Source organism: Mus pahari, chromosome 14, assembly GCF_900095145.1.
Source record: "Mus pahari chromosome 14, PAHARI_EIJ_v1.1, whole genome shotgun sequence".
NCBI classification, from domain to species: domain Eukaryota; kingdom Metazoa; phylum Chordata; class Mammalia; order Rodentia; family Muridae; genus Mus; species Mus pahari.
This window is the reverse complement of record NC_034603.1, coordinates 52,125,116-52,141,586: the sequence shown is the minus strand read 5'-3', so window position 1 is coordinate 52,141,586 and position 16,471 is coordinate 52,125,116. Positions and strand designations below refer to the sequence as shown.

The 16,471-nt window shown below is 39.2% G+C and overlaps 1 protein-coding gene across 2 annotated transcripts in view; it reads left to right on the top strand.

The window, feature by feature from the left end:
• Aatf (apoptosis antagonizing transcription factor) overlaps positions 1-16,471 on the top strand; it is an 88,537-nt gene that overhangs the window by 25,198 nt on the left and 46,868 nt on the right. For both annotated transcript variants that reach the window (XM_021213020.2, XM_029546681.1), the window contains exons 6-8: positions 13,375-13,489; positions 14,922-15,120; positions 15,459-15,623. In XM_021213020.2, the coding sequence (XP_021068679.1) occupies positions 13,375-13,489; positions 14,922-15,120; positions 15,459-15,623 (479 nt within the window). The remainder of the gene's footprint in view (positions 1-13,374; positions 13,490-14,921; positions 15,121-15,458; positions 15,624-16,471) is intronic.

Genomic DNA, 16,471 nt, shown 5'->3' with positions numbered 1-16,471 from the left:
TTTTTTTTTTTTAAAGTATAACTTTAAGCATCTTGTCTGTGTTTGGCTATTTGAAAATTTGAGACTTACTATTCTATTCCTTAGCACAGCCTTTTGAAAATATACGTGTTCCTTTATCTCTTTCTAGTGGGACTTGGTTTGTTTTTAGTATTTGGGCTTCCTTTCATTTTCCTGCATTGTGTTTTCAATTGTCGGAACCAAGTTTGGATGAGTCATTTTAATAGAGTCTCATTAGTGTTTTCTTATTAAGTGTGGGACTTGAGGAGGTGGCTTGGTGTTTAAGAATGCTTCCTGTTCTTACAGAGGAACAGAGTTGTGTTTCCAGCATTATTGCTGGCCTACAATTGCCTGTAATTCCAGCTTCAGGACCTCTTATGCCCTCTTTTGGCCTCCTACACTCATGTGCACCTTCTCCACATATACATAATTGTGTTTTTCTTAAAGTATTTCTATAATAATTATCTTAAATTTTACGATAAAAATGCTGAAGAAAAGAAGTCACACACTGAAATTAATCAGACCCAAAGACTTTACAATTCAGTGAACGTCTATGTAGTTAGGATGGCCATTCAGAATAAAAGCTGAGGAACTTTGCATTAGATTTTATATAAAATGAAATAACTAGTTAGCTTTAAATAAGAATTTGGAGGAATGGGGGGCTGGTGAGATGGCTCAGCGGTTAAGAGCACTGACTGCTCTTCCAGAAGTCCTGAGTTCAATTCCTAGCAACCACACGTTGGCTCACAACTATCTAGAATGAGATCTGATGCCCAGAGTGAGCGGGGCTAGGGCAGGAGAATTTGGAGGAAAATGGATGTACTTAGAATGTATAATAATATTAAGTCACACAATCTCAGAAAGAAAATATTTAAGATAATTATTTTTGTTTAATCTGTGCTAGAGATTAAACTCAGGGCCTTGTGCATTCAGGCAAGTGCTTACAGCTAAGCCATGCTCCCAGCAGTCTAGTAACTGAAATTTGATTGGACTTGGTTCCTTGTGTAGTTTTGCTTCATAATCCAGAAGGATGCATTAACATAGAAAACAAGACTTCGGGGACTAGAGAGAGATGGCTTGGTGGTTAAAAGTGTTGGATGTCCGTCCAGAGAACCCAGGTTCAATTCCCAGTACCCACATGGCAGCTCAAAGCTGTAACTTCAATTCCGGGGAATCTAACAGCCTCACACAGAAATACACACATGCAGACAAAACACCAGTGTACATAAGATTAAAGTAAATAAAAAAGAGAAAACAAAAACTTCAGGTTTTTTTAAAGCTCAGTAATTTTTTTTTTAAATATTAAAATGGACATAGAGTAACAATGTCTACCCCAAAAGGGACTAGCAGGGTTTCAGTGAGGTAATGGAGTCTCTTCTTATAGGCCTCTGGCCACAGTATTGATTTCTTCTTTGAAAGATTATGTGAATAAATATTAGATTATATGTTCAGTTATTTGAAGTCTTGAAATTAACATGTAAAATTTATATGTCAAGATTAGGGAGTTGGGGTATATAGTGCCTGCCCATGATCCCCCAGCACTTGGAAAGGAGTCACAAGTATTAAGAGTTCAAGATCACCCTGGCTATATATAGAATTTGAGGCCAGCCTGGGCTACGTGAAACTCTGGCTGAACACAAAAACACAAAACACACATACAACAAAAATAGATTAGACTGTCACTGGATTATATATACTCATCAATATGTATAGATTCACCTGTATTTATACGTATTCAGCAATACAAACTCCACCATTTACCAGTCCTGAGCAGAGCAAGGGAGTATAGCCTTTGACTTCAGAGTGCTCATAGGAAGATATGGGTTTTAGTAAACTGCTTTGAATGCAGAACGCATTATTTATATGGTTTTATATGAATACAACCTCTCAAAGTGATTCATTCTGAGTTACTGAATAAATAACCTTTGGTCTCACTAGTACTCAAAGGAACACAATTGAGACATTTTGAAATTTTATGGCTTAGTTTATTATGTGCTAATAATCACTAAGCCTTTGAAAATGTGCTTATTTTATGTTTTTTTTCCTAAACCTGGAGCTGGGGTGTAGCCCACTGTACTGTAGCAAACCAGTACAGTGTTTGCTAGCATGGGTTGGGTGTGCTACAGGCCTTCAATCCTAGCACTCTAGAGGTTGATAAGTTCGTGGTCATCCTCAAGAGTTCATCTTTTGTTTGCATTTAGATTTTAGACACAATAGTGTGGTCAGATATTTTGCATTGACTTTCTGAGATGAAAACTTCATAGAAATTCATTCTGGTTCAGGTGATGAGTTAGATGCTAAGGTCTGAGTTCAAGGCCAGTCTGACCTACAGAGTGAGTTCCAGGACAGCCAGGACTACATAGAGAAACCCTATCTCAAAAAAACCAAGGGCATTGGGGGTGGGGTGGAGTAGGGGTGCGGATTTGGGGAGGGGGTTAGAGAGATGGCTCAGCAGTTAAGAGCACTGACTGCTCTTCCAGAGATCCTGAGTTCAATTCCTAGCAACCACATGGTGGTTCACAACCACCAGTAGTGGGACCTGATGCCCTCTCCTGGTGTGTCTAAAGAGAACGACAATATACTCATACATAAAAATAAATCTTAAAACAAACAAAACAAAACGGAGTGGGGGAAGGGAAGAAAAAAAAGAAATCAGACGCATAGTAGATTGTGATGATTTTGCTAATGATAGAAGTGACCCTTAGATAAAAGTGACTAATTCTGCATGAAATCCTGTTTTTCAAAAAGGCACTTTCTACACCCCCTTTTTATTGGATTTGCTTGTATGTCACTTTTCATTGGATTTATTTGTATGCGCATAGGATTTTGAGAATTTGGTCAGGCTCAGTTTTACAATAGGAAAGAATCAACGTGTTGAGAAATAGAAGTCCTAATATCCACTAGGCTGGTGGGGCTTCCTTCTCAAGACTACTTTACATGAATTAAGAGAGGGTTGCTTAGGTTTTGGTTCTAATTTTATTTTTAATAACTTTCCTTACTTCACAGTTTACTTTAAATTTTAATAAAATTTTAAATTATGAAAGTAATGTATGCTTATAAAATATTCAAACAGTTCAAAAATACATCAAGTACAAATGAAAGTATCCCCACTCTTCCTGGGTAACTACTGCTCTGCAGTTTAAATAATCACTTGTAAATAAACTCAGATTTTAAGTACCTTGTATTCTGAATATTTACTCTTTCTATTTAAAGGAGGGAAGTGAATTTTCCTTTTTAGGGAACTATTCAAGAGCAGTGGAGGCTGCCTAGGACCTGTGCAGGAAGGTAACTGTTGAGGATTTCTGGAAGTACATTGATCAGTTAGATTGTTGTGTCCTATAGGGCTTTTTAAGGATTTATTGGCACTTCATCAAGGTGTTTGAGAGACTATTCAGGGAAACCTGAGAAATTCTGCAGTTCTTTTCTCTTCCTTATAAATTCATGCCTGGTCAGAAATTACAGCTTGAGTGGGATGTCCCTCCACAGAACTCAAATGTACTCTATTTATCATGTTACTTAGTGTGGCAGTAATGTAAAATGGTGAGGATTTTTTCTTTTTTGTTTCTTTCTGCACAGGGGCTCACTCAGCATATATTTCACCATGGTCTCTTCATTTCTCCCTCCTTTCAGCTTCCACTCACTTCCCCAATTCCCCACATCATTCTCTTAAAAGAAAAAAAAATAAGTTTTGTCCACTGAGTCCTCTTTCTTATTTTATTTAATATATCTTGAGTTGAATGTTTCTTACAAAAACACTTTGCATTCTGAATTAGCCCATCAAGCTGTTTTCTCCATAGACCCTTCCACAGGCTGCACGTCTTCTAAAGCCATACCCTCTGAGGTTTGAAAACCCAAGCCTGCTTATGGCTTAGCAGTCATGATTTTAGAATATCAGTCCCCATACTCTGCTTGAAAAAGTTACGTTCTTGTTATTTTTACACTATTAAGAAAATTGTACTTTTGGTCCACAGAAATAGCCATCACAGGGGTGCCTGTCCATTCAGAGCCACAGTCCCTGCCACAGTTGCCCATTTGTCTAAACCTCTGCATGTAAGGATGTATATACTTGAGTATCTGCATCCTTACATGGAAATACACAAATCCTAGTTGGATGTACATTTGAAATGATAGCCATTCATCCAAGCGGTGGTTGTTGAGGAATTGTAACCTGCAGTCCTCTTTCTTACTGGTAACACCATTCTGCTTGGGGAATATAGAACAAGCCCAAACAGTAATACTGACAGAATTCGGAATTATGATACAGTGAAGCCTTCACGTAATTCTTTGTTGAAGAAGTTAGGGCCTAAATGTTAAGGCTTATTGTTATTCTGAGTTGATAATCTCTGCCTTGCTTTAATAATTTTTCCTCATGCCTGGGTAGCCCGCGAGTTGCACAATAATCACTCACACAGCTTTGTAATCAATGCCCAAAGTAATAGGATTCCTCTGGCCACCGGCAATTAATAAATTTGTGTCTTTTTTAAAACACTAGCAAGTCGGGCCTGAAATACGACTGACTGGCTCTCCTCATTTGCATATTTATTGCAGTGGAAAAATTCTTACCAGATGATTGATGCTGAGCCTGCCTCTTGAATTCCAAGCAGCACATTATTATGAAATGAAAAATGCCGGCCATACAGTTGATTAAAGTTGAAGACAGTGGAATCGGTGTTTTTTAAGATTGTGGGAGAATTAAAGGCATATTTTAATAGATGTTGACAAGAAGTGAACTAACAAAAGCAAAGCAAAGGATTTGCTTGAAAAGATTTAATCAAACGTCTTTCTTGGGGGATTAATTGCTGGGGATGACTAGTGCAAGTGGCAGGCTTGTGTGGATTTGAATGAAAAGTATTGTTCTTGGCCGGTCTCTCTTGTGTCATTTTGACCTGTACTTTAGCTCTAGTTTTAGAGTTACTTTTGATCGAGAAAAAAAGAGACACTCTTACAATCTGCAAATTCCAGCTCAGTGCGTCCATCTGGGATGATGAGGGAGAGCTTGTGTGTATTTGGATGTAAATAATTATGTGTCTGCATAGTTATTTACAATAACTATGTAGACATTTAAAAAGTGGAAAGACTAGCTTCCTTTTACTTTGCACATTCATATACTTGTCATTTCCTCTCCATTCACTGCCAAAAATTTACTTGCTAGTTTATAATCTAATTAGCACACATCCAGACTGATTCTATTCAATTTTACTAGTATTGGGCAATCTAGGTGGATCAGGAAACATAAACTTGCTAGATGAAGATGATTTTTAGACTGACACTTATAGAAACGCTTGCAAATGAGTAGTATGTAAGTGAATATTGGGATCAGTGAATACCAGTCCATCCAGTTTTAGTGCTATAGCTCAGCAGATGCAGCTCTTAAAAGATTTTGACCATGTAGGAGACAATGGTTTCACAGTAACAGACCTTCTCTTTCTAAAGCTTTTAGGAAAATATCCAAAATATGTCAAAAAACAATAATACAGCTATCATTTTTTACCTCATTTTTATAAGATCAACAGGGAAAGAATTGCCTACATTATATAGGTGAGAAAATTGAGCCTCAAAGAGATTAAATCAGTCCCTTCTGACCCTGGACTCTCAATAAAGTGCTCTTTCCCTGTTCTGTACTCAGAATATAAGCACTGGTAGCTGCTTATATTGAGTCTTGCTAGTGTGGGAAAGCATATGTCTTTCTTAATCTCTTAAGAAAAAGGCTTCTGGAAATGGACCATGTAGGGCAAACTAAACACAAATATCCTTGACAGTCTCCATTTGTTTTGTGGCTATATGCCAAGAGGGCTCGAACATTGAGTCTTCATTGCATCTCTTAACTTTTTAACTCTGTAATCGTTAGCAGAAAAATTAGAGGTGAATTAGAAACTGTTGATTTCAGTTTATCTATTATTCATAGTGTTAGACAAATAGAATAAAGTTCTGTATGAATAATAGAGGAGATATTTATTTGTTTTGCCTGGGAAGAATTTGAAGAATTCACTTTTGGATTTGAGTATTCATATTCAGATTCTTCACTCCATCTGTGGCTTTGTGGAGGCCTTTTACCTTCAGCAAAGGATTGCTCCTTTGTGTCTGTAGGTTTTACACAGCATCTCTTTATTTATAAGTGTGGATATCATGTGTGGAGGTCAGAGGACCAAGATCTTGCAGGAATCAGTTCTCTCCGTCCACCATGTGGGTTTCATGGATGATTACACTTGGATCATTAGGCTCAGTAGTAAGCATCTTTACTGGGTGAAGCATCTTACTAACCTGACTTTTGCATACTAAACAGAAGTGTGGGTTTCATTTGTAAAGAAGTGAAAATTGAGTCCTGTTTTCTAAGTCTGTTTATGGGAAATTACCCATATAGTAGCCACTGTGATAATTGTTTTGATTAACTCTGTGGGTATGAGGCTAGGGGGCCTTAAAAACATAAATAATTAATAGAGTTCATTTTTGGCCAGTCTCTTGACATGTTGAATGGAGCTTATACTTAAGGGCTACTTTCTGAGTGAGTGAAGGAGTGTAAGAAATGGAGGACATATGAGTGTTAACAGAAAAACACTTTGATTTACTGATGCTGGCTCTCTTTCTTGTTGGATTGATAACATTGAATGGATCCACAGTAGATTAAAAAACAAAACAAAAAACAACTGGGACAAAATAAAAAGTCCTTGGGAGTGGCCCTTAAAAATTGTAGTTTTTCGTGGGGAGTGGTGGTGCACCTCTTTAATCCCAACACTCAGGAGGCACAGGGAGGCAGATCACTGAGTTCGAGGCCAGCCTGGTCTACAGAGAGTTCCAGGACAGCCAGGGCTACACAGATATACCATATCTTGAGAAAAGAAGAGGATGGGAGGGGAGAAGAGGAAAGGGAAAGAAATGGAAGTAAGTTATGAAAGGAAGGAAGGAAGGAAGGAAGGAAGGAAGGAAGGAAGGAAGGAAGGAAGGAAGGAAGGAAGGAAGGAAGAAAGGCAGGCAGGCAGGCAGGCAGGCAGGCAGGCTTGTGTTTCATTAGAAACCTTTACATTCTTGGTCATGCCACATGTTGGAGTCGGACTGTAACTTACCAGTTACCAAGCAGTTGTGGCACACTGCTTTGTAGCTTCTTTTAAAAATATTTTTAACCAATTTTTTATGTATATGAGTATTTTGCCTGCATATGTATGAGCACCATATATGTGCCTGGTACCTGTTGAGGTCAGAAGAGGGCATTGAATCTCCTGGAACTGGAATTATTGATAATTTTGCTGTTTCTGATTGGTTGATTCACTTAAGATTATCAGGGGTCATCTGCCGTACTTCCTTTTGAAGTCTAATCCATTTTTTTTTCTGATCTTTTTAAATAAACTCAGTTTGAAATAAGTATTTTGCCCTCTATAAAGAGTGATTAGAATTATTTACTGAACTGTGGACTTGGACTTTAAGTCATTGTATTTTAGGTTTCTGTTTGGTTGATTTTGTTTGGATGGTGTTGCTGGTTTGAGCCCAAGGCCCTTTTCATGCTACATAACTGCTCACCTACTGAACTGTATCAGGTTTGTTGTTGTTTTTATTGTGGTGAACTATTTTGGCATAAACCTAGCCTTTATTAAACCATGTATAGCTTAGTGTCATTAAGTACAATTTATATTGTACCAACCATTAGTACTGTCTGTCTCCAAAACATGTTCATTCCCCAAATAGTAGTTGTACTATTAAATAATTCTCCATTTCCTCTCATCTATGAATCTCAGTATTTTAGTTTCCTTTGTTAGTGGAGTTATGTTATTTTTATACAACTGGTATATTCTTTTTTTTTTTTCTTAGTATAGAATAGAGTTTATTTGGGGGCATGGGAAGGGGGGTTGAGAAAGGAGTAGAGGCAGAAAAAGAGAGGGTATACAGGACAGAGAGAGAAAGAAAAAGAAGGGAAGAGGCTGGGTGGGAACACAGAGAAGGGGAGGGGACAGGGGAGGAGAAAGGCAGAAAGGGGTCAGAGGGAGAGAAGAGTGTCAGACAACAGGCATATTCTTAACCTAAGGTTTAGTCTGGTGACCGGTACATCTGTCTTTATGAGAACAGGTTTTGTTATGTAGCCCAGTCTGTTCTAAAATTGTGATCCTCCTGCTTCAACTTCACAAATGCTTCTGTTATAGGCAGGCAGTACCACACCTGGCTTGTTTTTCACTTTCATTTTCTCAGTGCCTTCTTGGTCCAAGGGATTTTTTTTTTCTCCTTTGAGAATGTAATTACATCATTTCTCCTTTCCCCTTTCTCCCTCCAAACCCTCTCATATACCTACACCTCCCTCCTCTATTTCAAAATCATGGCCTCTTTTTTCATTAATTGTTATTACATGCATATATGCGTGTATGTATGTATGTATATATAGTTAAACGTTAGTTTCTCAGTCTGTATAAATGTTACGTGTGTGTGTGTGTGTGTGTGTGTGTGTGTGTGTGTGTGTGTGTGTTATTCAGGGCTGACCACTTGGCATTGGATAATTAATAGGCGTGTTCTTCCCTGGGGAAGACTTCTCCTGCTCTCAGCGTTCCAACTTTGCCTGTAGTTCTTTGTTTAGGAATGAGACTGCCTGGGCTTTCCCTTGCCTACTTTGACGTGTATATCATTGAACTTGTTCATCTCATAGTTAGACAGTCATGTTGGTGAGACTTTATGGGTGTAGCTTCAGATATTACTAGGAGTCATAATCTCATAGCAAACTCCCTGTTCCTATGGCTCTTAAAAATCTTTCCACCCTCTCTTAATGTTTGCTCCCTGACTCTTAGGTTCAGGAATTGTTTTATAGATGCAACTTTTGGGACAGATCTCTACAGCTCTGCATTTTGATTGGTTGAGATTTTATGTAATGATCTCCATCTGTTGTAAAAAGAAGTTTCCTTGATGAGGGGTGAGGACTACACTTATCTGTAAGTACAAAGACAAATATTTAGAGTATAGTTGGGGTTTGTAAATTGGTAGTTGTAGATTCTCCTCTGAGATCCATGATGTCACTGGGCATGAGTAGTTTGCTAGTTTCCAATACCAGGCGTGGTTTTCTTTTTGTTGAATGGATCTTAAGTGCATTGAGAAGCTGTTGGTTTCTGCCAAGGTATGCCACTACTGCATCTTTATGGCTATTGTGCCATGCTGGTTGTTGTGGTTCATAGGCATCATAGCTGGGTTGTTGGTTGCTTTTCTCCCCTGGAAGTTTGCATGGCACCTGTGGGTACATGAAAGCTAGTCCCCAGGGAGGAAACATTCAGGTCAATTCCATCTCTAGGGGCTCTGGTCTCTGGGTCTGAAGTGCATGCTGTCTTCAGCAATAGGGGCTTAACCTTCCACCTTTGGGCAATAGCAATAGTCTGTATGTTTGGGGTGTCTCTTAGACAATCCTGACCAACAGTTTAAGGGAAGGCTTCTTATACCTGGTTTTTGTTAGGGCTTCTTTGGTTCTCGATGGGGAGATTGTGAACCCAGATGAGAAATTTTCATTCAGACTGTATATGTATATTTATATTTGGACTAACATGTATTAAAAATTTTTAAGTAAATAGTTAATAGTATGATTCCTTATAGCTTTATCGGATGCCCTTACTATTATTTTTGCCTTCTTTCTTTCTTCTTCTGTGTTTATCTCCCTCCCACCTGCCTAATTTGAGCCCCCACTTTGTTCCCTTTTCTCTGATCAGATCACTTGTACCCTGGTTTCCTCTTTATTGTTTTTCTGCTCTCCACCCTGGTAGTGGCCCCCCTTTACTTTCCTGATGTTTGCAGTTACCCCAGGATGTGCACTCCCATCTAAGGATGTGGCGCCGAGAGCTTCTGATGAAAGAGAGTATGTGTGATCTTTTCTAGTTCCATGGTTTCAATTGAATCAGTTTTTTAGAAACAGAATGGATTTGTAGTTTCACTTTGGGAGATGGTATTTTTCTCTTATAAAGTTACTGCACTTGTCTAGCAGCATAAGAAGCCCTAGACTTAGTCTTTAGCACAGGAAAAAGCAAAACTGAGCCATGTACTGCCATGACTGTAAGTGCTCACAGTGCATCATCCTACAGAAGCAACACTACCAAGCCTGAGTCTGCTGGAGAATAGTGTAAAACAGTGGCAGAGCGAGGCCTCGTCTCCCACCTCTGTTGTCATGGGCTTTTTCTCAGTGCTTTCCTAGGAAGGCAGTTTTGTCTTTAAAATTATTATATCCTCAGCCTTTTCTTTTCTTTTCTTTTTTTTTTGTGGGGGGGGGGCAAGATAGGATTTCTCTGTATAATGGCCCTGGCTGTCCTGGACCTTGCTTTGTAGACCAGGCTGGCCACAAACTCAGAGATCCACCTGCCTCTGTCTCCCAAGCACTGAGATCAAAGGCGCGTGCCACCACGCCCAGCTCCTTATCCTTTTTTCTATTCATTTTGTTGTAGAATTTGTTTTTGTTTTTGTTTTTTGTTTTTTGTTTTTTTGTTTTTGTTTTTCGAGACAGGGTTTCTCTGTATAGCCCTGGCTGTCCTGGTACTCACTTTGTAGACCAGGCTGGCCTCGAACTCAGAAATCCGCCTGCCTCTGCCCCCCAAGTGCTGGGATTAAATGCGTGCGCCAGCACCGCCTGGCGTAGAATTTGTTTTATTCTACTCATATTGTCTATATTTATCCATTTCCCGAAAGCTGATTTACAGAGAAATGACTTTGTATGAGAGTTCTTCTGAAATCATGCTGCTTCTTATGAAATGCTTTGTTGTGCATTCAGGTCAGTCTTGACTTATGATCCCCCTGCCTTAGCCCTGCATGATCTGAGTATATGAGATACCATTTCTGGCTCTGATTTATATTTGTTCTTTTCTGTAGTGGGAAACTTTGTTTTATTTTGTTTTTAGAGATAGTAATTAATTGATAATCTTGGTCTGGCACACAAGGTATTTGGGATTTTTAGGAAATATATTGTAAATCCTTTCAAATTGCATGAATGTAGACTGGTTATGAAAGGATTATAGAATTTATAAAAGTTATGATGAAGAATCTCATTTAAATAAGGAAATTGTATTTATATAGCTTTATATACAGATAATATAAAAGTGTATAAAGTTGTTTTAAGTCATAAAGTTCCTCCTGGCTAGTCTGGGAAGGCTTTCTCAGGTAGCTTAGCCTCTTAAGCTTTGTGTTAAAATAGAATGACATGGATGGAGCTATTGCTTAACTTGTGTAGGTAGTACCCCATTAGTGGATTGACTAGGATAGAAAATGGTTAAAAAAAAAAAAAAAAAAGGCTGCCTGTGCCAAGCAAGGAGACCAGAAATAAACAGTAAGACTCAGATAGATAGATAGATAGATAGATAGATAGATAGATAGATAGATAGATAGATAGATAGATAGATATTTTAGCCAAAGTCTGCATGTGCTGAAGTTAGTAGGGAGTGAATGTAGAGGTTGTTGAGTAAGAATAGGGAGGTCTGTGAGATTATAGTTTGAAAAGGGACAAGAAGTGTTTGAACCATGTCCATAAAGGAACAAATTATTGTTATTTGTCTCAGACAGTCCTCAATTAGGTCCTTCTACAGGAGATGCTTTTTTGGCTGCATGACCCCCAACGTTTACATAGAAGTGACTGCCTCTGTTCCTCCTATAAATTATCAATGATAATATAAATGGAAAATATGTGATTTCATAGCCAATTACATGTATAGAATTACAAGTATCCAAATGTCAGTGATTTGTGAAAACAAAGTACAGAAGAAAAATATAGTCAAGAGGGAACTATCAGGTGGAAGACAGTTCTGTTCTGAGATGGCAGGTTTGAACTGTGATAGGGTATTGAGGCAGAGATTGTCTGGCAGTTACTGAAGGTGTGGGATTTGATTATTAGAGCAGAATCGGAGTGTTCTCAACAAGTATTGATTATCAGTATTTAGTGAGCTCTTTAGTACGGGTATTAGGGGTCTGGGAGTTTTTGTTTGAGACTAGGTTTCTCTGAAACCCTGGCTGTCCTGGAACTCACTTTGTAGACCAGGCTGGCCTTGAAGTCACAGAGACCCACCTGCCTCTGCCTCCCAAATACTGAGATTAAAGATGTCTGACACCACACACCCAGCAGAAGTCCAGTTTTTAATGTTTTGGTTTGTTTGAGACAAGGTCTCTCTCTATCTAGCCCAGGCTCGCTTTAAATTTCTTTTGCAGTACAGAGGATGACTTTGAACTTCTGATCTTCCTGCCTCTACTTCCTGAGTTCTGGAATTATAGATGTGCCACCAAGCCCAGTTTATGGCGGTTGTTGAGGATCAGTCCCAGGGCCTTTATGAATTCTAGGCAAGAAGTCTTCTCATTGAGGTACAGCCCAGATTTTTTGTGTTGTTTTTGAAAGTTTGTAGCCATAGATTGTGTAGTTAATCTTGACCTGTATTATAGATGGACTCTGACTAAAAGAACCAAGTGAGAATACAGTCCTGTGGTAGGATCTTTCTGTGTAGCCCCACATGGCCTGGTGCTTGAGCCTCTCAAGTTCTATCCATGTATAAATTAATATACAATTCAGTACTATAAGTTGGGAACTATTAACTTGAGGTTTTTTTTGTTGTTGTTGTTGTTTGTTTGTTTGTTTGTTTGTTTTTGTCTGGTTTGGCTCTGGCTTTTCCCTGTTGTGGTATGCATTTATGTGTGTATACATGTTCTTGTGTGTATGAGTCCACATGTATGTTTGTGCCTATGGAGATCAGAGACCAACATCAGCCCTTCACCTTATTTACAAGAGGTATGCCTGGTCTCTTCCTTAAGCCTGGAGCTTGCTGTTTTGGTCTGGTCAGCCAGCTTGTTCTGGGGACCCCATCTCAGCTTTCCTAAGTCTGGGAATCTGAACTCTGGTCCTAGTGCTTCTGCAACAAATGCTTGACCCACTGAGCCATGTCCCTAGCCCCCTAACTTGGGTTTGTACGTGGACAGAAACTTTCCGTAGGATATGTTTGAGAGATTGAGAGACTTAATTTGCTGCTCAGATCAGAGACAGATGAGATCTGGCAGGAGAGAAAGAACTGAGCTCATCCTGCAGAAGAGGGAGGGCCTTTCAGGAGGAATTGCTTATCAGACTCAGCTCCATGAGACCTGAGGGCAGCCTGTAGGATACACCCGAGGAACTTAATATCGGGGGCAGAGTTCATTATTTATGGTAACAGGCAAGGAGTTTGCCAAACTTAATGACTTTAAGAACTGACCACTGCAGACACATTTCTAAGCACCTTCCACATGCTAGCTTGCTTATTCCTTAGCATCACATGAGACAGGCATTGGAGTAGTTTCCATGGAGTTGATCTCAGTAAGTACTGACTGTCCCCACTCAGAACTTGTCAGGAGACAGGGAAAGACAGCAACTGTAGAGTTGTAAATGACTAATTATCCCTTTTCTCTGCTTTATTTCTATTCCAGGTCACAAAGCACTTAAAGCATTGTTAAGGTCATTGGTGGATCTTCAGGAAGAGTTGCTTTTCCAGTACCCAGACACGAGACATATAGTAAATGGGGCGAAACCTAATACAGAGAGGTAAGGAGGAGGCAGAACCATGGGCTTCTTATTTTCTTCTCATCTGTATGAAAAAGAAAGGCATGTCCTTCTCAGACAGATGGATATGGGATTTGATAAATGTAAAATGGAGCCGCTTTTATATTTAATGGGTGGTCAGAACAGGACGGTTTAGAGTGCTTGTTCTCGCTTTTTTGTAACTGCTTATCTTTGTAGCCTAAGGCAAAATATTTGCCTTTTCTTTTGTTCTATAATAGTTAGTAGATTGCAATCATGTTTTGAATATTAATGTTTATGAAATACTTTGTGCCCATACCATGGACTCAATCACAACCATCCCCTTGAACACTTTCTACATACTGAGACCTGTAGTACAGTGAGGGCCTTTGTCCAAGAAGTTGGAAGTTGTGGTATATTCATTTTCACAGTGGTTTTCATTATGCGTACAGTTGTCACTCTATATCCAAGGGGGAAGGGCTCTGGAAACTTTCATGGCTACACACATCTGCAGATGTTGAGTCCTGTATGCATCCTTCTATGATCTTATGTCATCCCTGAGTATCAGTTACACAACATAGTGCTAGGTAGATAGCTGCTAGGGAGTAATGCCCATGCTGGAGTGGCTAGGAACTTCCTCTGCTGTTTTTGATATGCACTGCATTTCAGGTTAGTGTTAATGTGGGTGCCTATCCTTTGCAGTTTTCTTCACATTAAACTTCTCTTCATTTGGGTCAATTAATATTATTTACCTCTTCTTAACAGTTGGTTATGGAAATATGTTTCTCTTATTGATTTTGGGATTTAAGGTCACAGAAATGTATGTGTTTAATTTTTAAAGTTTTAAAGCTTCTTCTGTAACAGTATGTGCCTGCTGCATATACATTTCAAGTGATATTTTTGCAACCTCATTTCTTTTTATGGTATGCTTAACATTAAAAAAAGTTAAACCTAGGCACTTTGGATATTTATTTGAAAATTCCCATGAATCTTTGATTCTCTTTATGAACTTTAAAACATTTTTAAATCTTTATTTTTGTTTTATGTGCATAGGTGTTTGGCCTGCATGTATGTTTGTGCTCCATGTATAATCAGTGCTTACAGAAGCCAGAAGAGGGTGTCAGATCCCCTGGGACTGGAATTACAAACATTTGTGAGCCATCACGTGGATGCTGGGGATCAACTGGAGTCCTCTGGAAGGGTGACCAGTGCTTTTAGTCATTGAGCATTCTAGCTCATGAAATTCTTTTCTTTTCTGTTTTTTTTTTTTTTTTGGTTTNTTTGTTTGTTTGTTTGTTTGTTTTTTCAAGACAGGGATGAAATTCTTTTCAACCAAACAAAAAGTCGTCCTCATATTTCTGATATAATATAGTTATAATGGATAGGGTCTAACTACTTGATGTGAACTTAATCTGTTATTCAAGTAATGTCTACATTGGACTTACTGGTTTTCTAGTGAGGAGATTTCCAGTGAAGATGATGAGCTAGTGGGAGAGAAGAAGAAACATCAAAAGGCCCCACCCAAGAGGAAGCTAGAGATGGAGGACTATCCCAGCTTCATGGCAAAGCGCTCTGCTGACTTCACAATCTACAGGAACCACACATTACAGAAATGGCATGATAAAACCAAGCTTGCCTCTGGAAAACTAGGCAAGGTGTGTGTGTGTGTGTGTGTGTCTGTCTGTCTGTCTACTGACTTCTACCATTTACTGTTAACTTTATTAGAATGTTTTATTTTGGAAAGGTTAACTTGTTCTGTGTTCAAAGTATGGAATATTTTTAAATAAGCAGATTTGAAAACATTATAAAGGAGCAGAAGGAAGTGATGACTGCTTAAGACTAAGGTTTTTCTGAGAACTGTGGTAGGTATAACAGACAGCTTTTAACAGAAAACCCGCCTGAAAAGACAACTCTCTGCTGACATAGAGAGAAGCCAGTGTAGCTGCCTTCAGCACTGACCTGCGTTATCTGACATTGTTTAATGTTGTTGTAGGGTTTTGGTGCCTTTGAACGCTCGATCTTGACTCAGATTGATCATATTATGATGGACAAAGAAAGATTACTTCGGAGGACACAGACCAAGCGCTCTGCCTACCGAGTTCTTGGCAAACCTGAGCCAGTCCCTGAGCCTGTTACAGAGACTTTGCCAGGAGAACCGGTAAGAACTCAGGATACACTCTTATAGAAACAGTCTCTGGGAGGCTGGTTAAATGCACAGCTTGCAGAGTGAGCTCCTTGTGTGAGGAGAGGGTGAGCTGCGGAGAGCAGTCCTGGGCAGGCGGGGTCAGCGGAGGCTTTGTAGTGCTCCTGTCACGTCCCAGTGTGTGCTTGATATAGGAGTTCAGCAGGAGATATGTTGAAAGTCCAGTTTTTAAGATTTAGGGGATTTGGATGTTTGTAGTTGCTTCTGTGATCTGAAATCGAACCCAGGACCTCAAACCTGGTTTGCTATGCAAACCCTCTACTACTGTCCCGCACCCCAGACTACTACTATGTAGAAACGGCAGCATAGACATTTACTTAATGTTTACCTTTGGGCAATCTGGAAAGGTATGAAAGTAGAATATTAAAATTCTTTTGTTTAAAATGAAATATTTTTATTTTGGGTTTTTTGGGAGGAGGCTATTTCTGAGATAGCCTTGGCTGTCCTGGAACTCACTATGTAGGCCAGGCTGACTACAGACTCACAGAGACCCATTTGTACCTGACTTGGCATGCGCCACAACCCCCTGGCTATTTTTTGTTTATTTTATGTGCATTTATGAATATTTTACCTCTATGTATGGTTGTGTATACACTGAGCATCTAGANCTTGTAGATACCAGAAGACACTGTTGGATCCTCTGGAACTGGAGTTAACAGACTGTTGTTAGCTATCATATGGATCCTGGGAACTGAACCTGGGTCCTCTGTAAGAGCAGCCAGTGCTCTTAACTGCTAAGCCATTCCTTAATTCCCCTCCCCCATTTTAATTTTATTATTTATTTTTCTATGTTTATATATTTT